The sequence below is a fragment of the Electrophorus electricus genome, chromosome 8, assembly GCF_013358815.1.
Source record: "Electrophorus electricus isolate fEleEle1 chromosome 8, fEleEle1.pri, whole genome shotgun sequence".
In the NCBI taxonomy this organism is placed as follows: domain Eukaryota; kingdom Metazoa; phylum Chordata; class Actinopteri; order Gymnotiformes; family Gymnotidae; genus Electrophorus; species Electrophorus electricus.
The window spans coordinates 15,812,830-15,839,112 of NC_049542.1; the positions used below are offsets into that span (position 1 = coordinate 15,812,830).

Consider the following 26,283-nt stretch of genomic DNA (forward strand, 5'->3'; position numbering starts at 1 on the left):
AGATTCAAAGTGCAATCCGTTATGCTGTAAAGCTAATTCAGAGCTAATATGCAGGAAATCAGTGTAATGAAGCACTCTTGCTTTCTCTGCTCCTGCTCTCCTCTCATGCTCACTCTTTCACTCTTTCTCTTTCTCTCTCTCTCTCATTCTCTATCAACCTCGCAACCCCCTTTTCCCCCACTCACTCCTGTCCCTCTTCCTGTCTCTCCCCTGGCTAATTCCCCACTGTCTTTCTGTCTCTCTCCCGCTCTGTCTTTCACATTTTTTCTCCCTGCAACTCTCTGCCCCTGCTCTGCAGGTTTGTATGGAAGAAGGATGGCGAGATGGTGGGCCAGTCCAGAGGTGGGCGTATCAGCCTGCAGGAGGGTTCTCTGCACATCACTCAGACTTGGTCAGGTGACATTGGTGACTACACCTGTGACGTGCTCTCCCCAGCCGGCAACGACTCCAAAGCCACACGTCTGGAAGTCATGTAAGATCTCCAGACTACACCGCCAGAATACACCCCCAGACTATTTAATACCTTCCGGCTGAGCATGCTTCTCATGCACAGCCTCTGCCATTTCCCAATCAACCACATTCCTAGTGCTTCCTTCCAGCCTCCAACCTTAGCTTGTAGGAGGGGTTTTATCCCAGGGCAGCCTGCTGGTGTGGGCCATACTTGCTGAAGCCATGCTGCCTCCATCTGTCTGCGGGTCAGGGGCTGTGCCCGCTCTGCCCTCCATGCTCCAGCGCCGGTTGGACACGAGGCCTTCACCCCAGCGGCCCTCCACCCCCACAGCCCTGGAGCTGTTCTCCAGGGCTCTAGCTCTCAGACAGGCTCTCTCCGTGTGATCATTTGCTCTACTGCACTCTCTCTGTCAGCGAAGGGAGGGAAAACAAAGCCCGTTTAGTGCAGGCTTGCCGCTTGTTACGCTGCCTGCCACATTTCTGCCTTCTGTGCCCAGTCCGGGCTCTGCGCTTCCATGTGCCGACGCATGCTTGTTCTCACAGTGGGACATCAGCAAATGACCTTTCTTTTGCAACCTTTTTTTGCTTTGTAACCTTTCCCTCCAGTTTCCAGCTGCTCTCTCCATATTGTACAAGTCTGCTAATTGCAACTAATTGTGTGGCATTTGCATAATCAAAAGGTTTTGAAAGCAGCAGGGAGAGAACTGCATTCACATTTTCATTTTTGCTTTCCTCTATTGAACTTTCAGGTATTGTATTTCATGAGGTTTCAGTGGGTATATTTTTTTGCTGTTGTTGTTGGTGTTGTTGTTATTGCACCAGAGACTGAAACACTACTGACACTGAGAATCAGACATTACTGACACTGAGACTGAGACATTTCTGACGCTGAGATTGAGAGACATTACTGGCACTGAGATCGGCACATATATAAAGCCACTACTTCTATACATTTTTTTCCATTTTCTTTTAGTGGAAGATTATGTGTATAAATTAACGAGATACAGAAGCAAGTACCAAGACTCAGATCCTCCCCACTCCGCCCTGCCGCCTTAGTGCACTGAAGAGCAGTGAATATACAGAGAAAATTGCATATTATTTCTCCCCTACCTGTCAGCAGTTGCCTGCCTAGTTAGAAAAAACAAAAGTAAGTAATGAGATCTGGGGCTTTGCTGATTTTCTCTCTGGGTTTAATTTAGAGAAGAAAACAAACTTTCCCAGCAACTGCACGTGCTTCATATGTGGCCACAGTGTAAAGTCAAGCCACCCCCAATCCTACCCCCCAAGAAGTGATTAATAAAGCGATCAATAACATAATCGATAATCGATCATTTTCTTCTTTTAATCAAAAAAAATTAAGACAAGTATCAAGATGATGAGCACAAATAAATGTCTGCTTGGAACAAGAAGGGGAGTCTGAACTAAATTTGGAATCGGTTTAGGATGTCGAAGGAAGGGGGAAAGTAGAAGATGAAGAGGAGATTTGAGAAGGCCCCGAGGGAGGCGTGAGGATGTGGGGGGCAGGAGAGATCTCACACCGGCCTGTCTCACCAAGGCTGGCCCCCAGCTCGGGAGTGTTCCCCGAGCTCCACGGATGGTTTTATGTTGGTTTGTTTTGCGTGCATGTGTTGTTAACTCTTGTCTTGCCTTGTTTGCTACTCTCTCCTCCCAGTGAGCTTCCTCACTCCCCACGCCACCTGCAGGCCAGGCTGAATGCCACGGACAGTCGTAGCGTGGAACTCCTCTGGATGAGACCTTTCGACGGCAACAGCCCCCTGCTGCACTATGTGGTGGAGCTGTCAGAGAACAGTAAGCATGCCTGACCCTGGGCCAACCAGGCCTGTGCCAGAACACACAAGCCTCCTGGGAGGTTGGGGGGGGGGGCCTCCAGGGGCAAGTGCTGGAGTATATGTGGGCCTTGCTGGGACAGCCACATGGCCTGTAGAGTACTCTGATCAGCCAGCCAGAGCAGCCTGGAGCTCAAGCCACAGCTGAGCATATCCATATAGGTCGTGATTGAACTAAAATAACACAGGCTGGCCTGGCCTGCAGTGCACCCAGGTTTTTTAACAAACTTGGAGGGTTTGGTCTCGGTTAAATAGGGTGTGTTTTCACTGTGTTTTCGAAAAAAGAGACCATAGCTCCACTTCCACCAGCCCCATGGCAAAATAAAGTAGATTGATCTGCTGTGGGTGCAGGTAGACAAAGAGGAATGGGCTGGGATGAAGGTGCAGATCACTCGTACCTGGGGAGAATCACCCTTGGAACACCTAATGTCACTCCAGTAGAAAAGCTGGGTTTCTTTCTCTCTGGTCCAGCCATCCCTCCCTCTCTATCACACACTCTCCTTCCCCACACAGCTAGTGATTCATCTGTAATGTCCCTAATTGTATTAATAGTTTATCATAATTTCTTCCAACAAAGTATACTCCCCCCACCCAATTTTAAACTGCTTTGATCTGAATCTCATGCTGAACAACATAACACCATCTTTTGTATTTCCAGAGTAATTTCTCTAAAGAGCCTGATGTTCTGTGATCTGATCATTAAATATTAATAATCGCTTGCTTGTGTTCTACTGGGGAAGCCAGGCTTAAACAAGATGTGCGATTATTAGGGTTGGTTAGAGCACTGCGTTAGATGGAATTTGACAGCTACACCATCTCCAGCTATACTAGCTATACTCACTGTGAACTACTGTGGCTATGCATTTGCATGTGAGGTGTGCCTGAGAATGAACATGCTTTGTGTGCTGGTGCCATAGATTCACCATGGAGGGTGTACTTAGCCAATGTGAACCCAGCATTGATGACAACCGTGGTGACGGGCCTTACCCCCGCACGCACCTACCAGTTCAGGGTGTGTGCAGTCAATCAAGTGGGAAAGGGGCAATACAGTACTCAGACCAACAGGTAAGGGACACTGCGCAGCATTCTTGGACACACCTGTGAATCATTGTTCCATGCTTCATTCAGCAGACAACTGCCTTTACAGTTTTGGTGAAATTGATATGAAAAGAAAATGGTCTTCCACATGAAAATAAAAGTGTTGAATATTTTTTTTGATATATTTTCGATATTGTTGTACTCGTGTGAGTAAACAAATGGATAAAATTATGCATATTGACTTCCCACTGTAGTTTTGTCTTCTATGATCAGAATTTTGATGAAGACTAAAGCCAGCTGAATCTTCTATTGTCTGTCTCTTTTGAACAGAATTAGACCACACAGAGAGACACAGCATGCTCAGATTTCGTGTGCACATCTCTCGTGATGTCTTAATGCTGTTTCGAAAATGCTGCTTTTTTTCTGTTGTACAAATTAGCATGCTGTGAATCAGCCCTCAGCACCAATGGCTTTTTTGTTGCAGTAGTAGGTATGGAGCAGAGGCTATCTCTAAGGGAGCACAAACACGACTCCACAGAACCCCCACTCTACTCTATCACGTCATGGTGATGGGGCTGAGCGATCCGGGCCATTCAGGCTGACCTGCACTCACCCCACTGCTGTTGCCTCTGGCCAGGGGCAGCCAACCCCAACCACAGCCTGTTGCCATGGGCAGCAGATGCCCCACACTTGTCTACCCCTACTAGTCCTTATCTGCACCAGACATGCTAAAACACAGCACCTCTGCTCACAGAGTGGGAGGGTGAGGAAGTACTGTTATTTCACGCCCTCAATAGCACCTTCTCACTTAGAAATTAGTCGTTTCGCCTCCTCTGGATCCCAAGTCTCGCACCCAAATATAAATAGTGAGTTTAACACATTCTGCTTCACCACAAGTTAAACAGGCAGCACATGGTGAAGCAGGAAGCAAGTTGTTTGGTAGAAATCTTGGGGATCTGAAGAATCTTTGAGTCAAGTGTGTTATATCAGGTGCTGTGAAAAGAAATCTTTAATTTATAAGACTACTTAAGGCGGATCTAGTAAAAGCAAACAGTTGTTTATGAGCTGATCTTCTCAGTGAGCACAAACAGAGCATGCACGTCCTCTCATGCAGACATGGTCTATGGGCTTTCCCATTATGTTCTCACATGATTATAATTTCTATTTTTTGAACACGTTCCCAACAATATAAGGTCAGTCGCACCACAGAAAGTAAATTCCAACTATTAGACATTTTAAATTTTGGTCATACTTTCAGAATCAATATTTTTTTTACATTATCTCTGTAAAATATTCATGTCAGCAAGGTTAATATTGGGGCATAATCTAATGAGGGGACTTATTCATTTTTAAAGAGGTGTAGTAGCTTTTTAACTTACGCTTCTTAACTTTTGACCTCAATTAATGCTTAGCTTTATCAAGAAACCTTTTCAGTGGTCTAATTTTAGTGGAACAGGTTTAGAGTTCTGGAAGTGAATGTTCAAGCAAACTCAGACCAAAAAACTTCATACCTGGCTCTTACATAAAATAAATAGCTGTTGATGGGTTGATCACTGCTGGACACTGTTCATTAGAAAACAGGTGCATAATTAATATGTGAAGGGTTGTGTTTTGGCTTCTGTTTGTTCATTTTGAATGAAATTTCCTCCAGCTGGGAGAGTGTTGCTGAATGTCTGCACACTCACTTTTCCCAAGAGGTGGAATTTGAACCCATGCCAAATCCCAGCCTCCAGACTGGTACCTTTTTCTGATTAAGACAAAAACCAAAGAATAATATAAAACAAAAATACAATTCACACCACAAATTCAGTGCTTTCGCTCCCAATATGTGGTGCTGAGCCAGAGAAATGATTTGTGAAAATGATTTTTTTTTTTTTGTCCGCATGGAGATGTCTAATACAGCAGGCTAGCTGGTGTCAGACACGTTGCTAAAGAGAGAGAGCTCAGGCAGACTTCGAGCTGCTAAGAGTGGAGCCTTAAAGAAGCCCATCACTCTTCTGCCTGCCTGCATATGTCTCCCAGCATGCTGTCACATCTCTCCTTTCCAGCCTTACTAAGCAGAGGCAACCATAAACGGCTGACAAGACCATAAAACTGCACCGGAGCAGGCATCCCATAATGAATCTGCACACACTACGCAACACTCCTGCCCCTGTTTACCTGCAGCCAACATTTCATCCACAATCAGGGTCTCTAGGCAAAAATTGCCATGAATATTCAACTACTAACCAGAGCCCCAATGATCGCTCAGGCCTTCATGTGGATGGAGGGGTCCATTAATAAGCAGTGGGCTTTACATGCTGGGGATGATGAAGTGACTGCCTCTCCTAGGCTGTGCTATTACCCTCATCCATGCCCCCGGCCCATGCCTGCGTGTGGAGCATGGGGTGGGGGTAAATGAATGCCCCGCTGCTTTGCATTGTTTATGGGGAGAGGCAGATGTTTAATGGCCGCTGTTGCACTTTGAATATCTCAAACAAATGTGTAAATTCTGTGTGAAGGACAGAGCAGGCAAGGGAGAGGCTGTTTGAGAGCTAACTGAGCAGCTCTTCCTTATGGTCATGATTAGGCAGATTTACTGAGGCAAATGTCCGACAGTGACTCCATGGTACTGGGTATTGAGGGTATTAATTATGAAATGGACTTATGGGGAGAAATAACAAGTGCTGGGAGTTTAAAGAAGGCAGCAACTATAAATCTGACATAATCCAGTGATCCCATTAAAATTTAATGCAGATTTAACTGTCCATTAGCATGAAATGTATAGAGCAGAATGAACCCATAGACATGATGAAGTAATTCCATTAATTATAAGAAAGCACATATTTGTACAGGAGGAGCAGGGCAATGCTCTGAAGACATTATTTATATCTGCAGATTTCATAGTACCACATTCTCTGCTTTTGAAATAATGAAATTTGTTCGCATCTTAAAGTGCATTTCCATTTCATGTCTGAACTAGGCCGTCAAGTCAACAAAGAAATAGGAATTCAAGCCAGTTAGCTAATAGACTGCCATTAAAGCTCAAAAGCTTACGCTTGTGTTGTGCTCTCAGCATGGGTTGGGGCAGACTTCATTACAGAGCGCTCTGCTGTACAGAAAAAGGCCACAGCTTTTAACCCACCCCATGCTGCGAGGAGACAAGAGCACTAAAAAGGGGGCAGTGGGGCCTTCACTCGGCTCTGATGGTTGCCTGGGAGCCAGGGGCTGGTTTTCTCATTTGTAAGTACTCATGCTCAGTGTACCTGTATCAAAGAAGAAAGGAGGAGCAGGAGGTATATGCTTTCCCCAAATTTTCATCAAATACAGGTATAGCTCCAGAAAGACCAAGCATCAGCCTTAGAATGCTGACCCAGCAGGTCGAGGGGGGTAGAGGGACACACTTCCAGGAAACAGCAAGGTGTATGAGTGCTTCTTAAGTGGGTGGATATGTCACGCTAAGCCAGATTGAAAAAGGCACTTCTGACCAGAGGGTTACAAGCTTTCTCATCTTAACCAGAATATTGCTATTAAGGCCTACAGCAAATCAGCTAACTTGAATCAGACAGAAAATGAATCAGTTATGTAAGGTCACTTTCACATATGTGTGTGAAACTGGGTTTGTATGTAGAAGACATCCATTTGAACTGAGCTTTGCACTGATCATGTGATGTCCTCTGGCTTTCCTCATAGGCTGATGCTGCGGGAGGAGCCTCCCAGTGCTCCACCCAAGAACATAGTGGCTAGTGGCCGGACCAATCAATCTATAATGGTGCAGTGGCAACCCCCTCCTGAGCCTCAGCTCAACGGTGTACTCAGAGGTTACGTCCTCAGGTAGGACCTGCAAATGTTGCACAGACGCTCTGGTAACAGCAGCATCTGCTATTACCCAAAGAAACTATCAGCTCTTTCACAGTGTCAAGTTCAGTGCTGTCCGGTCCTGATTATTTCACATTCATAATGATAGTGTTTATAAAAGCCTCTTCTAGCTTTAAAAGGCTAATGATGGCTCTGCCGTAAACCCTCCAAAATGCTGTATTTATGTTGGAGTGCTGTGGCTTCTGAAGTGTTTCTTATGTTTCTTCCTGGAACTGATATGAGGCTCTCAGGCCTATTCATTGCATCTGATGAGAGTGCTCTGGGGTGGGAGGGGGAGGGGGTGTCTGCTGGGGGCCAGCCACAGCTGCTCCAGCAGTGAAGGCTGGAGCACCAGGAGTTGGCAAAGCGGAAGGAGGCCTACACTCTTGTCCCCCAGCGGGCGTCTCATAGCTATGGAAAGTGGCAGTGCATCTGACAGAAGCCCCATCTGTGTAGCCTGCTAGCACACATGCTCCCCTAGTCTGCCCATTGTACCACAGCATGTACAGTAATACAGGAATAATGGGATGAGCAGAGATTTGCGGTTTCTCATTCGCCTGCTGCTACAAACAGACATGACAGCCCTTCTAGGAAATGCCACAGTGCCTTCGGCATGCATCATCTTACTTCCACAATATTCAGCCAGCCATTTGTCCCCTCCACCAGAGCACAATGTACATATTGCTGCATGTTGATAACAGGATGCTGGACATTGAGAAACACACTGAATGGGATTCCTCTAGTGGGGTGGAAGGGAGGTTGCCTGATTACTGCCTGTTGAGTGGCTTCTAATGGAGAAGCAACCTGTGAAGAAATCATTGTGGCTAACTCCTCTGCCATCGATTCTCTTCCTGCACCGCAGATATCGCCTGGCCGGGCTCCCCGGTGAGTACCAGCAGCAGAACATCACCAGTCCTGAGATAAACTACTGCCTGATCACAGAACTCATCATTTGGACACAGTACGAGATCCAGGTGGCGGCATACACAGGAGCAGGCCTTGGTGTCTTTAGCCCGCCCGTCATCGAGTACACACTACAGGGAGGTGAGACCCTCCAGCCTCTGTCACTCACATCTCCTGATTTTATCTGCTTTATTTCCTTTGTTTAGATGAGTGAGCAGATGGAGAGATGAAGGAAGGTCACTCATGCTAGCCGGTTCATCCTAAAAAAGGCGTCCACTAGCCCGCTAAAACAGCATGCAAGGCCTTCCTGCTGGGAGGCAGTCCAGTCTCCAGCTGACACGTTTACATCTGTTTGTCACATTCGTTTGCCTTTCTGCAGCTGAGTCCAATGGGCCATGGACCCCCACTGAAGTTAATCCTCTTCAAAACAGTTGCATCAATTATCCCCCGGGCTGTTTTTTGATCCACTATAAATTACACCTCAGCGAGGACTCTGGGCAAAATCCATTGTGGAATACTTTGGCATGCTTGATTGGTCATTTATATGATTGTCTAGAGAGGAGCAAATGTACTGATTCCACACAGAGACCCTTATTATGCTTGATTAGAAACATTTGAAAGGGCTTCCTTTTTGTAGCTAAATGTTCTTGATCATCTTAGTTTCTTTGTGTTAATTGTTTTGGTATCAAAATGATACTTAGCTTTGTTTTGTCAATCATGATTTGGCTCATGCGCATCTTCTTGGACTAGTGTTTCATGTAGTTATAAATATTCATTGTGTAAAATTTGAATGTCAATCTCAGTTGGAGAGAACAAGGTCTTCCAAGCATTTGGAATACCTAAATATGTTTTAATTGCTCAACATTTGAAAAAGTCTTTTCCTTCATTATAAGTTGAAGCTTTACTGACAATAGTTAGGCTTTGACAATGTATCAATGATTAGGCAACTAAAGGGTATCTGTGTGCTCATTAAATCACCTAAATGACCAGTCAGATGTGCCGGAGTATCTTGGTGTGCAAGATGATCTGCTTTCTTAGACCTCTCATTCTCTCACTGTTTGACTTTATGAGAAGTAGAAAGAGAGGTCATCACATTGGTGTGCTTGTACATGTTAGGCAACTAGGGTTTCCTACCTCTCCAACATCTCTCTTCCTCTCCAGTTTGCATTTAATACACAATAAAATGGAAGAACCATTCTCCTCATCAAGACCAGCAAGGACCTTTCAACATTATCTGCACTTTGTTTTATTAAATCCTGGTTTTCCAACTGCTGTCTACCCTGATTCCAACTTTATAGAGCAGACAGCAAAGCTGGGCAAAGAGGCAAAACTAAAGAGGAGGAATCTTTTTTCTGTGCTGACAACCGCTAGTGTAACCATATTGCAGTTCTGTCAAAAACATGCTTCACTTCATTTACTTCAGTCTCCCAGAGAGTTCATCTCTTATCGCCAAATATATCCCATCCCACGCCTGTGAGCAAGAGGTCCTACATCAGGTGAACAAATATTAAAATTATAAAAAGAGAACCATCTCATATTCTAGGAGACAACTGTATTAACCTATCAAATGAAATGAATGAATTTGCCAACAGCTATCATTCCACAAGGTGATGCACCTCAGGGCTATGGTGGTGTACCTTTTTTTGATCTTTATGCTAACGAATGCACCTCCAAAGAACTGCCTGTGAAGATCCTAAAGTTTGCAGGTGACCACCATAATCTGCCTTATAAAGAAGGGTGATGTGTCTGATTTGAGAATGGAAGTGGAGCAGTTGATGTCTTGGTGCAGTTCCACCCACCTTATATTCATCAGCCTAAAGAATGTATAGATGGCTATATACTTTAGACAGAGCTCCCCCTCACCACTCCCTCTCAACATCATTGGCTCTGTAGTTTCAACTGGGGAGTAACTCAACTTCCTGTGCATCGCTATATACAGGGGTCCAAGATGGGAAAGAAACACAGTCTCCATCACCAAGCGAGAACAGCAGAGGATGTTCTTATTAAGGCAGCTCAAGAAATTCAACCTGCCACAGGCTTTGATTATTCAGGCCTACACTGAAATCATCCATCACCACCTCCTCCATAACTGTTTGGTTTGGCTCCTCCACCTTATAGGACTTAGCCAGACTTCAGCGCATAATCAGGGCTGTGTAAAGAATTATTGAATGTAAGTTGTCAACACTTCAGGTCATATACAACAGCTGAGTCACGAAGAGTGCTATCAAAATCCTAGCCAAGTCCTGTCAAGCAGAAGACTTATGACCACCAAAAGCTGCACAGCCAAACACAAGGGCAGCTTTTTTTTTTTTACCCAGGACTGTGACCATCATCAAGCACAGTGGACTGATTCTGATATGAACTAATTATAGAATACCAAGCAGTGTACATACAAATAAAATACAAATAAATACAGAAATTCACTTTCTGTGAACAAGCAGTAAAAGTATGTATCCTGCAGAATACAGCTTTTCCCATCTAAGAATCAGAAGACACAACAAGTGTTAAGAGAGCTGTAAAGCAGTCTGGCATCTCTAAAAATAAGAATGCTTGTAAAGTCTTTGCCAGGACTTTGGTTTAAATGAGGCAGCTCTTCTGTTTCAGGTGCTATATTCCTGTCTTTCTAGCTTTGGTGTTTTGCAACATCACTGGATATCAGACTCAGGCAGTGTGGAGGGTTTTTATCTGCTTGAGCTTAAAGGCTTTGCTACAGGTGATAGTCCAGCAAGCAGCGGACTCCCACGGTCAGCAGAAACTCATATACATTAACTCCTATACAGGGCAGAGCCAGGCTGTGTTCCAAGTCTATCAGCAGCTAGGCTACACACACTGACATTCCAGTGACATCAGGAATAGGTAATCATTAGACAAGTACTATTGTATCTGGGACATTAGCTTTTACTCTCAGATTGAGTTTTTTTTCCCTTGTATTGACCACAAAACTGGGCTTAAGGATCTTTTAAAGTGATTTTGCAACCATATTTTCATGAAACCAATTATTAGAATGCTGGAGGATTGTAGACATGAAAAGAAAATGGGTCATTCAGACCCATTATCAGTTCAGTGCTGAAAAGTCATGGTTCTGGTTTAGAAAAAATGTGGTGCTACGAGCCACAGTGAAATGGATAGCTAGGTAGGTATTTTGAGTTCTTTCATCAGTGTGGGATATGAGTCGTGTTCATGTATATGCCCGTGTCAGGAAAAGATGTGTGGCATTCATGGACATTTTACTTCTCTTTAGACGGTTTATAAAACATGATTGAATTCTCTCAGCATTTACGACTGTTTTGAACTAGCACCATATGCCACGCAAAGATGGGCACTAGTACCAGTGTTCCAGTTTGTGCCCCAGCTGTGCCACATGCTGTTCAGGAGGAGAGGACCTTGCAGTTGGCTGTATTTTCACTACGGGCAATATTCTGCCCTCCCATGTGAATAAGTGACCGTAAATGCTTGATCAGGCTGGTAGGCATCCACATGGTCAAGTGGTCAAGTTGAACATTTAGAATTTAGAATGTGAACATTTATAATTGGAATTAGAATTTTCACATTTAGTATTTGGCTATGTATTTCCAAATGTGTTAGGATATAGCACCAGCTTATGCCTAGCCACAGTTGTAGGTAGCATTTAACCTCTAGGCATGATAGCCTCCAGCTTCCCTGACATCAGTCTTGTGACACACTGGAAACTGTTTATTATTCCCAAATCTAAAAGAAGAAAACAATGAAAAATGAAAATGTTTTGTTTGTTTGAATTAGTTCCCACAGCACCCCCTCAGGGAGTGGAGGCCATAGCCGTCAACTCAACCACCATCAAATTCACTTGGAATCCACCACCTCAGCAGTTCATCAATGGCATTAATCAAGGTTACAAGGTAATCCACCTGATTACCATCCTAGTGTAGAACTGGATGTATAACCAGACTCCATCTTTAGAAGCATGCCAAATTGATCTGATGCAAACTAAACGTTTAGTCTTTAGATTAGCCCACAAGCTCCAGAATGTTGCTTTATCCTCTATCTGAGTGAATGACATCTCTTTTCCTCTCTCACAGCTCAGTGCATGGCCAGAGCACTCTCCTGAGGACACCATAGTGGTGACCATCACCCCAGATTACCATGGCACCCGTCACCTGGCCTACGTCAGTGGCCTGAAGAAGTTCACCTGGTACTTGACCTCTGTGCTGTGCTTCACCACCCCAGGCAACGGACCACGCAGTGCACCCAGGCTTGTGCAAACTCATGAGGACAGTGAGTAATCACAGTCAGTTCTTCAGCAGAAACATTACTTCAAGGGGAAGGTTGCCACAACCACAGCCACAAGACCTCTGACATGACAAAGTTTCAAGCCACTGTGTAATTCCACTCGATACTTGTTATAGTAATTAATTACCTAAAGAATAATATTCTGAATGTTTTGCATTTAATTAATAGGCCATGTTACAGGGGATGTGAGCAACTTTAACGCTGGTCCTTGTGTTTTACAGGACCTCAATGACCCTGTGTTGTTGTTTTGTGTAAAATACTAATCATCAACAGCTTTCAAATAGTGATTTTAATTAAAGACATTGTACTAGAATTATAATATCAACATGCTTCGACATTTTAGAATATGCATAAATACATTTGTAATTCTACAAGCGAGGGTAATTTGATTAGCTCATCAACAGTTGTTGCTATAGAGACACAGCAGCACATTGCAACATGACGGAATGCAGCATTAGGCAGGATAAACTCTGGCACCTACCAATGTTTGTGTGTGTGTGTGTGTGTTTACTTGTGTGTTTTTGTGTGTTTGTACACCACAGTTCCAGGCCCTGTAGGGCGTCTGAGCTTTACTGAGATCCTTGACACATCTCTGCGAGTTAGCTGGGAGGAGCCTGTAGAGAAAAATGGAGTCATCACAGGCAAGTTTATCCCTCTCATTTCACTCTGATGTCAGATATCTAATGTCAAAGAGCTTCGCTTCCTGTACAGGGCTCCTGGGAAATATGTTCTCAAATCCCAACCTTAGTCACTTCAATGAATCTATTTTCATCCCTCCTATCAAAAATCATATGTAAAGTTTTGTCATGATCTCAAATGTTAGTAAGATTGTACAATATGTCTAGGAATTAGATTGCTGTGATGTTTCTGTATTTCATTTTCAAAACCTGCATTGCATGGCAAAACTCTTTTTCCCCCTTCCTAGCAACTGCAAAATACATTTGTCTGTAAAAGTGATTCATTGCTTATTGGAATTCTCTTTGTTCTTAAATGAAATCAAATCTGTCCATCTCTGTTTAAATTTATCTAAATAAACATTAAATTAGACCGCAGGTGAGTGTTTTCAGAGGTGGTTCTGTTTTTATTACCAAAGCATTTGGGTGTTCTTAAAGCTTCATTGCCGGATATATTTCTAAAGCCATTATGGCGATGTTGTTTGTGGCTCAGTTGCCATGAACAATCCATGCTGCCTGTAGCTCTGCTTTGGAACAAATGGTATGAAGATGTGCACACTCCTGTGTGCATTTATATGCGTATGTGTGCTTAAGTATTTTGAGTCACAGTTATTACAGTTCCAAGTAGGGTCAGTACATTCAAATTATGTTTAAGAAAAGTGGGAAACAATGAAAGGGGTCCACAAGGATATCTGCAGTGTCTTAAAGTTGTCTGCGATGTTGTAAGTCCAGCAAGAGAAAAGAGTTCCTCCCATGAAGACTCAATAGTGGGCAAAACAGATGAAGACAAATGTGTGAGCAGCGTAGTGATACTGGACATAGATTAAACAGTCCCAGTGAAGGAGTGGCATTGAATGTAGATTAGGGGCCCAGAGACGGATGAGATTAGAAGTGCATTAGGGCGAATGGCTCTTGTCTATATCAGTACATCCAGCATCGGTGTCCTTTCAGTGTTGGCTATGCTTGTTTTCGAGCAGGGTCTTTCAGAGCAGAGTTTGATTTATGAGTGTCTCAATAGAAGAGGACATTCAGTGATTGGAAACAGTGCTGACTATGGTGGAAAATACTCCCAATAAACAGCGAATTACACAGGACCTCTGCTGGCTATTAGTCCCAGTTAGATTCAGATTTGGGGATAGGATCCAAAGGTTTGGAACACTCATTCCTCTAGGCACCCCCAACATCACCTGGCGAGGAGCATGAGAGATTGTTTATTTCAAGCCGTGGTCTCTGAAAAATCACCCCCTCTGCTCTGGACCCACGAGAAGGGCTGTCACAGTCCGGAGTGGTCAGAGCGAGGATTCCAGAATAGGCTTATTCCCTATGAGCTGACATCCATTAGGGGACTAGCCATTAAAAGTGCAGGTGCTGCACTCAACTGTCAGCCTTCTCTGCAGGTTACCTGCTTTCCTGGGAGGCACAGGGGAAGAACCAGTCACGGGTGGCCCAAACCATGCCCAATACCACGCTGGAGTACAAGGTGACTGGCCTCACCTCCCTCACCACCTATACCCTGGAAGTGGCAGCCATAACTGCAGCAGGCATAGGAATGATCACTTCATCCACAATTTCCTCTGGAGTGCCTCCAGGTGAGACGTCCTCTGCTCAGGACCTGCCCCATTCGCTCAACATTCACATTCCACCTAGACATCTTTTCTCTCCATTCTTTTCCTCGCTGTATATGGTTTAAATTATTATAAATCATTTCAAATCACACTCCAAATGTGTTCCCTCCATTGTGTTCCCTCCCTTCAAATGTGTTCCCTCAATTTTGTTACCTATATCAAATATGTTTCCTCTGTTGTTTTCACTCTGGAAGCTTCATCAGTATCATCATTGGCTTTTCCACTGCTAGTTGCAGATTAAATAAAAACATTCCTGAAATTGGATGTTTGAGTAAACACATTTTTTATATCAAATTAAATTAACCATATTTTGCTACTGTATAAAATCAACCAATTTAGCTGTATTGACACAGTTCTACCAATCAGACCGCACATCCCTCAGGATATCAAGTCTCTCCACACATGCACAAGAGGAGCAATCGTGGAGTGTGTGCACAATCATGGTTCATTCATACACTCCCCTTACCACATGCTAAGCAGCCATGTGTTCATGAGAATGTGCTGCAGATCTAGCGATAGCTTGGTCCAAAAATAACCATCCTTAGTTTGTGGTTACGAAAATGAGTAATGATCTTTTAAGCTGGCCTTTTCCACTCCAAGCTGGCAAGTTGTTGCACATGCATGCTCAGGCATAAATCTAACATGGCTGGGAAGGAGATATATTCAATTAAACTAGCTCAGAGGCTAAATTTATTCTAGAAAAGAGATAAATGTTAAAGTGGCTGAATGTCATGCTGGAGTCATAACACATGCTGATAAATGCCACATTGTGAAACAGCAACAGACATCTACAAAAATCAGTGGGAATTTCAGACAGATGTAAGCCTATTGTCTGTTATTGGATTTAATTTCATCAAAGTTTCTCAAAATGAAAAAAATATATAGAATTTTAATCAAGCATTTCAAAAGGAAAGTGTGTATTGGGTTTTTAAGTACAACCTGGATTTTCACTTTATTTGAAGTTAAATGTGGCTAAATGTTGCAAGTCAGACCTCACAAACAACTCCTCCTATCTAACATATGTTATGTACAAAGATACCTGTTTACAGTGAAAAGATACCTGAAAGATACCTGTTTACACTTTTACCATTTTCTAAATCCAGAGCTTCCTGGACCTCCTTCAAATCTGGTTATCTCAAAAATCAGCCCACGATCGGCAACTTTGAAGTTTCGGGCAGGGGATGATGGGAAAACAGCCATCTCTAAGTGGATTGTGGAGGGACAAGTAAGTGGTAGAAAATGCCTACACTATACTTTTTCCCATTCTCAATGGGATACTCCAACTAGCATTAACAGAATCTAAAACTGCACAAACACTGTTCTCTAAAGGCACTTTCAAATACTTATGTAATGCCATGATGTAATACAGGTTTAACAATAATGAAAACCAAAATGTCATCCTTCAGAACAAAGAAAGTAATTCTCACTTCTTCTAAGGAGATAATTAACTGACCTTTCTTTGATTGAGATCATATCACCACTTCATATATGCACTTTCAATATAACAAATGAGTAGCATGAAACACATTTTGTCCAATCTTTCACTGCTTTTTAAACTGCTTTTCCAGCTATTATCACAGGGCTTTGTGAATTCTCTGTGCATCCTTTAGCCAGTTCAATTTATGTATGCATCACTCTGCATGCGTTCACTTGCATTTTGACCCAACTCTGGAAGTTTCCATTAGTTCTGACAGCATCCTCTGTACCAGAAAATATCTAAGTGAATGTTCCACTCACTTGTACTGCTGGTGACTGCTTCAAAAGTGATGACAGATTGAATCACAGCACTGGCTTGTAATTTGTAATTGACTTAACCTTCTAGACCAGCGTCAGGCCCGAACTCACGGAGAGGAGCTCAGCCTTTCATCTAGCACCACATTTGCTAAGTTGATTGAGGCAGGGCTATCTGCAGCTGCAGAAATCCGTCACTTGCGGGGGGTTGGGTGGGGGGTGGGAGATGGGGGGGGGGGCTAGCTGGAGCTGCCGCATACACATAAGCTATGAAATACAGCAGCAGTCACCGGCATAAGGTGCCACGCTTCACCCATCGATCACACTGGCATAAATGCTTACCGCATCCAGTACACCTCATTGGTCATCGTAAATCTCCCTGAGTGCTCCATGCTTTGATTGGCTTAGATCTGGCCCACACATCGGTTTTGGAATCAGGGGCTAGGTCTGGTGCTGTGCTGTGTATGGAGCACTTTAAAGAGCCCTGTATATCCCTGCAGGACTGTTCTTTTCCTCTTCCATACATTTTGAATGCTTTTTAAACTATGAGGACTTTTCCTCTATAATTGATCTCCTTGATCTATGCAGCATGAGTCAAACTGCACCATTTATAAAGTATTGAACAACTTTGAGTGTGAGTGTGCAGTGCCATTGCTTTTCCTGTGGTGGTCAGAATGAAGTCTTAAGTGCTCCTACCATGCAGGTGGGCAGTACAGGAGAAGAGGAGGAGTGGAAGGTGCTATATGAGAAGGATAATGATCCAGAAGCCCAGGTCTTGGAGGTGCCCAACCTCACACCCTTTACCTTCTACAGGTCAGTACAGATGCCTCACAGGAGATGTGAGCAACCCCACAACCAATCTGGCCCCTAAGTGGTGGTTTTACTCCTGCTTTGGACAAGTTGGTGATGAACTACACTCCCTCCATCTTTTTTTCCCTCCACACTGCAGGCTCTGTCAGGAATTACGGATGTAGCCGTAGTGCCCCTGTTTGTTGGTGTCAGTGATAAATTCAGCTTTCATGGTAATTGCAGTGATTAGGATTTTGACTGCAGACCATGCATGGGCAGACCCGTTATCCACTTTTGCCCTGAGACCCGGGTCATGCTCTGGCTGCCCCATTTTCTTGAGTGGCACCAGGCATGGTGACATTGACGCTTGTTCACTTGACTCATTGCAGGTTCCGCATGCGGCAGGCCAATGTGGTTGGCTCCAGCAAGACGAGTGAGCCATCACGACTCATCCAGACGCTGCAGGCCCCTCCTGACGCAGCTCCCAGTAGTGTGAGCGTCCGTACGGCCAGCGAGACCAGCGTGTGGCTGCGCTGGGTGGTAGGGGCATCACATTTGCACTCACACTCCTCTGTGGGCTTTCATCGGGTGGGGCTCCATCAGTGGACAGGGTTCTCTCAATGAGTGGAGCTCAACCAGTGCGCGGGGCTCCACCAGTGGACAGGGCTCCGTCAGTGGGTGTGGCGCTGTCAGTAGGATTACTTAATTAGTTTGATTTTTGATAGTTAATCTTTAGACTGCTGTTTTTTTTAGGAAAGATCCTAAAAAAGGTACCAACTTGGAGCTTGGCAGAATTTGGCTCTGGTACAGCATGGCACCACCCACTAACGGAAGACCAGCAGAGACATTTACATGCGCTTTTATTATTCTGTTCTTTTTCAGGGGTTAAAACCTTGGAGATATATTTTCACTACAAATCAATGCTAGAGCCCACTCATATTGTGACAGTTAAACACTATCTGGTGTAGATCATACTACCCTGACATTGTGTATCTCTGCTTGTTGCCATGGAAAGCATCAAAGTGATATATTATTACAAAGCCCTGTCTGGAGAAAGAGAGAATTGAACTGAGCTAAATATGATGACATTGAATGCATGAGCATGTGTCTTTCAAAAAAGCAACCCATATAAAAAATTATATTAAAAGAAAGTATGCCCAGGCCTCCTCTTTCTGATCCTTCTTCTAGAAGTGGTCATTATGCTGTATTAAGTGTGCCCCACTGAATTGAGGCTGCTTCTAGGACATCTATTGATTTCCCCATGAAATACCGCATGGTGAGATGTAAGAGCATGTGTCCAAATTGAGCTTCTTGAATTGAAGCTCTTTAGGAACCAAATTTCAAGTGAGCAAGTGCTGATGTTTTGGCCTCCCTTTCACTGTACCGTAATGTTTTAGGAGCCTCATCAGAGTGGTGAGTTAGATTCGCAAGGTGCATTAAGATGATGGAGTATAATCAAGCATGAGTTATTCTGTTATTGAAGCATGTTGATTTAATGGGCTATCTATTGCAGTACTGGCCAAAACCAGACACAATGTACCTGTCTCAGCATGTAAGCTCTCTCTGTCTCACTCTCTCTTGCTTTCTCTCTCTCTCTCTCTCTCTCTCTCTCTCTCTCTCTCTCTCTCTCTCTCACACACACACACACACACACACACACACACATGCACACACACTCTATGTATATTCCTGGCAGCCACTGCCAGAGACTGAGTACAATGGGAACCCAGAGAGTGTGGGCTACAGGTTGAGGGTATGGCGGGCAGATCAGCAGGGCGAGGTCAGCACTCGGGTGGTGAGCGACAGACTGGAGAGAGAGATCACCCTGGAGGGCCTGGAGGAGTGGACGGAGTACCTGCTCCAGATCCAGGCCTTTAACTCCATCGGCCCTGGGCCATGGAGTGAGCCTGTGAGAGGGCGCACACGGGAGTCTGGTAAGGGCACAGTCCCATGCCCTTGGCCACTCACACACACACACACACACACACACACACACACACACACACACACACACACACACACACACACACACACACACCTCGCTTCAATTTCAGCAAGCAAAATAAAAACCCTTCATTTCAGCAGGGCGTGTTGTGAGCAGATTACTTTTTAAATAAAAATACCTCTCCCAATGGTGCCCAGAGCAAGCATCTGGAAATTTTCATTCTCTTGCTAATCACATATCTCAGAGTAAACAGGTGTTTCAGTGTTGTTCTTTTCATGCACTCAATGGCTTACCCTACCACATACTCCACAGCAGCCTCTTGTGTTTCCTTGGCCAATTCCATGTGATTGCTTAATTCCAGCAGTGCTCTGATTGCATGTGATTGGTTAATTCCAGCAGCACTGATTTCATGTGATTGACTAAATTCAGCAGTGTTCTGATTGCATGTGATTGGCTAATTCCAGGAGCGCTCTGAACATATGACTTCTGAGCTGATATCCAAAGCATCCAACTTGATCTTTTATCCTTCCTCCCTCGCATACGCACGTGGGAGGTGTTTCAGTCCCTAACCAAGTGTGCAAATGTGACTGCCCACAACACACACACCCAAACTAATTCTGTTTACTCTAGCCTCTTGCTACAACCTCTCCCCCAATGCTGATAGAGGCTGATTTGTTTGTATCACATTTACATTCATGTTTACATTTATGGAATTTAGCTGACGCTTTTATCCAAAGCGACTTACAATTATGACTGAGTACAACTTGAGCAATTGAGGGTTAAGGGCCTTGCTCAGGGACCCAACAATGGCAACTTGGTGGGGCTTGAACCAGCAATCTTCCAATTACAAGTCGAGTACCATAACATCTGAAACTGAAACAGGACAGAGATGAGAGTGTGTGATTGCTGTGTGCTTTGCCTGTGCATTTGCCTCAGTGCCATCTGGAGCTCCAGACAATGTGACAGCAGAGGCCATGAGCTCCACACACATCCTCGTCACCTGGGGGCCCGTCCCCGATTCTGAGCAAAACGGGAACATCCTCGGATATAAGGTAGTCACCTGCAGTTGTTGCTCTGGCCACAGAATTTGCTAGGAAGGATATTCCAAAAACAAGAAAATGCTGGGCAGATAAGTCCTTAGCACTACTGAATAAATTTCTTAACAGGGTAAAAGCTTTGCTTTTATGCATGATCACACTCACCCAGGCCCAGGGACCACAATCCATATGATGAAATGTCATGCAAGACTAGATATTTTTCACCTATGAGGAGAAGGCATGCTTTTTTATGGCAATACAACATGTTTCTACTGTTTGTAACCCTTGCAGGTTTATCTTAAACATGTTTCTCTATTCGAGCTGACAGAGGTATCTAATTTTGCTGTCTGGAAGTTTCCTTCAAATTTTGATTTCAAAACAGAATAAAACAATAACATCATAAACAGTCGACATTAAAATAAGAGTAGATATTAAAATATGCTTCTTAGAGTGTTAATTCTGTATTTGTCCATGCAGCATTATTGACGAGTCTGACATCTGGGTGTTCTTAAATCATCCATTTTCCTTCCAAAACTATATTACAAACAGGATTGGGATAGAATAGAATGGGAGTGTGCAATATGAAAGCAATCACTTATAATGGGAGAACATGGATCAAATAAGAGAACATATCTGAAATAACCTTTATGGCACTTTATATTATGATACAATTTGATCATAATAACCATTCTCTTTCCCAAGATAGATTAACCAAGATAGATTCTTCTACTTTTTCACATTAAGTATTAATATCCAGTGTACCACTGTCTATCTTCTGGCAATGAATTTGGTGGTAAATGCATTAATTGAAAGTCTAGCACTTATGGCAGAGCAAATATTTGTGGTGGGATGAGGAGCTGTGAACCCATATGTTCAGAGCAGTTCCTCCAGTCTAAAGTCAACAGTGATTAAAAGCAGGCACCCAGTTGAGAGAAAAGGTCTCTGAGATATAAACCCTATCCAGCTCTACCATATTGCCAACCTGAGGAAAAGATACCCCCCACCCCCCACCCCACCCCCACACACACACGTGGTATTGAGAATTGTATCAACACCCAGTTCAAATCACAGCCTCAGTTTAAACAACTGTCCTTGATCCATGCGTATTGTGCAGATTCTGTACCGAGAGCAGGACTCCAACACTGAGCCACAAGTGCAGGTGGTGAAGGGCAACCTGACGCAGTCAACCCTGTTGAGGAACCTGCGGAAATATGTGCTGTACGAGATCCAGGTGCTGGCGTTCACGCGGATCGGAGATGGCCAGCTCAGCAGCCCTCCTGTGTTGGAGAGGACCAAGGATGATGGTATTCTACTAAACACTGTCTCAGGAAGTTCACTTTTGGTGGGGGTTGCTGTTCAATATTGCTGTGGAGATTAAAAGCAGCCATGACATGTTTTTGATTACCGGAGCGGGAGCTGGGCGGTATGACTCATTGACTAAGACGTTTACATGCATGCTCCTTGACCAAGCACTGTCACTTTTTATGAGATGTCATAAATAATGGCTGTCTTGTGTTGGAAGCGGACAGGCTGATACAGCCCTGTCTTTAACAGAGTGAAAAAGAGAATCAAAAATTCCTTGTCTCACGTAGCACTATAGTCAGCTGTGAGCTGCTATGTTTTAGACACGTAGTATGTGCACATGCTGAAACAGTGAGTCATTTCTTTCTTCAGGTCCATGAGGCCATGTTTTTCATTCTGCATTTCTCTGCATTTTTCTGCCTTCATCCACTGCTTCTTACAGCTATCTGATCCTCAAAATAGCTCTGAAATGGATTTTTATGGCTAGATTTGGATTTTCTGTCTTGGTAAATTACAAAAATCAATGGTGCAACAAGCACTATTGGTTTTACCCTCTGAATGTTTATGTTATGAACCGAATGTTTACGTTATGGACTGAATGTTTATGTTATGAACTGGAATATGAAGCGAACTGAAGTACCAGCATAAATCGAAGCAGTGAAAGCTTCCAAGGGAGGTCCACTGTTTTGCCATCTGTTACAAATAATGGTCATTCACCCTCACAAAATGTAGCAAACAGATCACTGCAGAAACAAACTCACAGCAGACCCACACATGCACTGGGGACTCTGGGAGTGGTTGGCCAGGGGCCTGTGTTTCAGATGGAGCACAAAGAAACGCATTGTCATGGTTGCCCTTCTTACCCTAGGAAGTAACAGATGCACTGAAAGGTCTGTTAGGCTCCTTGTAACTGAACACAATTCCTAAACCAATTGTCTAATTTATCTCTCATTAAAAGAACACCAAATTCCTTAATATCAAATCAAGCACATAATATACTTGGGAATGTGGAGCACTCTATAATATACCATCTGCTAACATTACATTATATATCAGTTTAGATGTGCTTCTTTGGGAGGGGGGAATGCTTTAGTCTCAATGAACTCCTCCCCAAATCTCCTGTTTAATGCCGATAGCTGAGAGCATTCCCTGTGCCAGCGCCTGCAGGGTCCAGGAAGAGCAGTAGGAGCCTGCTCCTGAGAACCTTTTAAGCAGGTCACTGCTGTGATGTATATGTGGGGTCACCTCTTAATCCAGCCTGCCATCAAGTCAGAGTAATGGACTCAGAAAGCCGGGGGAGATGGGAAACCGTTCTACTCTCTAAATGAGAGATAACAGGCCTTCTTTTTACGCAGTGCCCTCCAGGGTGGGGGGTGGGGTAGGAGGGTGATAGGGTTCCACTTTCACGCTTGAAATGCCAGTGCCCACAAGCAGAAGGGCTCTCCCCTCTGTGCGATTGCTCAACCTTGGCAGCATTTATATCTGCATTCGCCTTTTGACAGGGTGAAAAAGTCAAACGAAGGCAAAAAACAAGGCAAACGCAGGCCCAAGCATTACTGCCACACTAAGCAGAGCACTGTGGGTGAAGCGGTGAGATCTCTCCACTTCCTGTAATTGGGTTTTAGGTCATCAGGCTGAATCAGCAAAACTTGATGAGGAACCCAACACTCATCCATTCTCGGTGCGTTGATCAGATCAGGAAGAGGTCATTAATGGTTTTGTGGCATCTAAAGAAGGGCCAAAATGTGATTTTATTAGCAGCATCCCTAATGAAATAATTACATAGCCGATTTTCTAATTACAGATTAATTAAAGGAAAGTTTGTGTTTCGTGATTTGCAGGTAAAAAACAGTAAAAGCCACATTCATCTAAGTCTGTTCTCTCAAGCTACCACTACTCTGCAGTTAAGCTGATAGCAGAATGATGAATGCAAGCAATACACATTGGCAAGAAAACAGAGGCATCATGGGAAGAGCTCACTATATGGTTACAACTTCTAATCTTCCCATGTGGGGACATATGTCCCTATGGCACCTCTTACCATCGCTGCAAAAAAAAAACGCAATACAAATCAAATCCGTGTCAGATGTGTTAGATTTGTAAGTTCCATAACCGCAAGCAAATGAAATAGAGAGTCTGTGTAACCAACCATTACAGCTGGGCAAATCCAGGGAGACGTAACCAAATAGCTGAGAAGCAGCTTTGGGTTTTGATAGGATTTGATCTACTGTTGGGTTGGTGTCAAAGAGGGCAAGCGGGACCACGGCGATGGCAAAGTCGGCGTTAGCCCGGGGGGGCCGTAAGACTGCCCTGCTGTGTTTGTGCAGGCCTCACTGCCATGTTATTGGATTCTCTTCATGTTAGCGACCTCACGGCAGTGTCCTGTTTGTGGATGTATAGGCCTGTCAGGGAGCACCTGGGAACCAGGGGAGTGTGCACATGTTTAGAAGTGAGACAGACCAGCAGGGGAAGGAAACATTCCCCTTAATCAATAGCCTTCTAACAGAGTCCCTTTGATAGGCTCAGCAACTCGACGCCCTTCAAGCTAGGACACATCAGCCCCTCGTGCCATGGACTATCCCCACTCCCCACTCTCAGGCACTGCACTTTCTAAAACCTGCCCAGAATTGTATTCTGCTAGATCATCCCTAGTATTAGCCTTGGAATATCAAGCAGAGTTAGCAACACCACATCCATCTTTCTGTCCATTTCTGTTTCTTTTTCATCTCCTGAGTTTCCATGTTTAACCCTTCACCCTGCATCGATCGTGCTGAATCCCTGCAGTTTAACTGGCTTCTTCATGTGAGCATATTGTAGCTCTGTCTTCATACAAGCACAAACAGGGATTAAAAACTCCATATGAGAAAAAGAACAAAAGACTCATTTATCTTCTCATAGTGGGTAAAGGTGGATTGGTTGCAGCACAGTGGTTTGAAAGCTGTATTGTCTTCTCCTTTGAGTTGTCTGGCACTTCAAGGGTTTTTAATGACTGTCTTTACGTGGTTTTTTCTTATTATTTGCCCTTTCTAAAATAGATTAAGTATTGCTGGAGGAGTGTTGGATTTTACTGATAAATTGTTTACTTATTATAGATTTATCTGAAGTCTCAGATGACTGGCAATACTGTCTAGACATCTGTTTCCTGTCTAAGTCCTGTCTAAGCCACTGGTTCTTTTATTCTAATTAGTATGATTTTTTTAATCATTTGGCCTTAAGCTCTAATCTCCTCTACTGTGCATGTTACCTTCAGTTCCAGGGCCCCCTGTGAGACTGGTGTTCCCAGAGGTACGACTCACAGAGGTCCGAGTGGTCTGGCAATCACCTGTGGATGCCAACGGCATTATCATAGGTAAGAGGGAGCCCTAACCCTAAGAACTAATAGTAGAAATGGAAACACTGCTGTGACGGAAGTGCTGTGGTCATTTCCTCCCCTCAGCACACTCACCCAGGCAGATCTGAGAAACACCAGTGTCAGGGAACTTTTCATTTGCATGTGAGAATGAGGTGCTGTTCCACCACCCATCTGCCCATATAGCATGATTTCATGCCTGAGCTCTTTCTGCCTTACTCATGACTGCACATTGTGGACAAAATATTACTATATTGCAAAGATACTGCTACATCATACGGCTTGTGATATGTATTATATTATTAAATATTTCTCAGCAAATCCTTGAGGTGACATTGTTAATGACTGGCCTGCAGTTATCAAAATGTGAATACCACTATTCATAGAACACCCACATAACACATCTGGAATGTGTGAAATTGGTCAAGATGTTCCCACACAACAAAGAAGTTATTTATTAGAGCTCTCACTTCTGTGTTATGCCTTCTCCAATATCAGTATCAAAACTGTGATAATGACTACCACATGATATATTGTACACTCCTAACCTCACCTTCTAGTTTTTGATCTCCATTCGGATCTAGTCTGGATCGCAGTGTTTACTGCTCCTGTGTAGTAACTCAGGCAACTGACCTCGCATGGCAGCTGAGACTAAAGCCACATGTGTACCGGTGAGGAGGGAGTGGAAAAAGCTGGACTGTAACAAGATTAAGCTGACTAACACCTCATAGTGAATAAAGCTCAAAATAGCTTCCTGCCAGATCTCGGCACTGCTCCAGGTAAAGAATATATGATCCAAACAGGGAATGACAAAGACGATTTTATACAAGGGGCTTTCTGTTGTTTTATTTTTGTCTAAATTTGAGGTAGATTAATGGAACAAATGTTCTGAACAGTAACAAAGCTGATTTATGTCTCCTGAAGCTACATGAAATGACAAGGCAAAAGAACTGAACTTTGTTGCCCTGCACAAGCATGGTGGAGAAATGTGATTGGCCATACGCAAACTCCATTATATTCTTTTTAGTTTCTGATTTGCCTGGTTGGTTGTTTGCTTCTCTTTGAAACATGGCACAGCAAGGCCATTTAGCTTGAAGCCTCGTAAGCTTGTTTTATTCATAGCCAGCCTCATTTGTAATCCGGCTTCCCAAAGCCATTGAAAAACATTCTTTTTTCCCAGCCCTCGGAAGAATCCGCTGAGCTGACGGTTGGAGTCGAACGGTGCTAGGAGTTTGCTTTCGTATTCGCTGCAGCCAGACTAATCCTGCTTAAATCTGCCCTCAGCCCACTCTGCTCAGCTCTGTTCCGGGCTGCCTGTGCACGGGGCGTGGGCCTCAGAAAGCTCAGCTCTGCTTTTTATGCAAGATCACATTAGAGCTCAGGCAAGCGCATGCTCAGCCTCTGAGTTGAACACACACAGGAATGGACACGGACTTTACTGTGATGTGCTAGTTAATTACCTCGCCAGCTTTCTTAGGCAAGCCTGGCTT

At 44.0% G+C, this 26,283-nt stretch overlaps 1 protein-coding gene across 1 annotated transcript in view; it reads left to right on the top strand.

Moving 5' to 3' along the window:
• Positions 1-26,283, top strand: part of sdk1a (sidekick cell adhesion molecule 1a) — a 182,030-nt gene that overhangs the window by 129,616 nt on the left and 26,131 nt on the right. The window contains exons 13-28 of the mRNA XM_035528817.1: positions 299-472; positions 2,123-2,259; positions 3,215-3,362; positions 7,008-7,148; positions 8,035-8,216; positions 11,835-11,950; positions 12,131-12,326; positions 12,884-12,982; positions 14,413-14,604; positions 15,744-15,865; positions 17,075-17,184; positions 17,550-17,700; positions 18,857-19,094; positions 20,042-20,157; positions 21,257-21,446; positions 24,695-24,793. Of these exons, the coding sequence (XP_035384710.1) occupies positions 299-472; positions 2,123-2,259; positions 3,215-3,362; positions 7,008-7,148; positions 8,035-8,216; positions 11,835-11,950; positions 12,131-12,326; positions 12,884-12,982; positions 14,413-14,604; positions 15,744-15,865; positions 17,075-17,184; positions 17,550-17,700; positions 18,857-19,094; positions 20,042-20,157; positions 21,257-21,446; positions 24,695-24,793 (2,411 nt within the window). The remainder of the gene's footprint in view (positions 1-298; positions 473-2,122; positions 2,260-3,214; positions 3,363-7,007; positions 7,149-8,034; positions 8,217-11,834; positions 11,951-12,130; positions 12,327-12,883; positions 12,983-14,412; positions 14,605-15,743; positions 15,866-17,074; positions 17,185-17,549; positions 17,701-18,856; positions 19,095-20,041; positions 20,158-21,256; positions 21,447-24,694; positions 24,794-26,283) is intronic.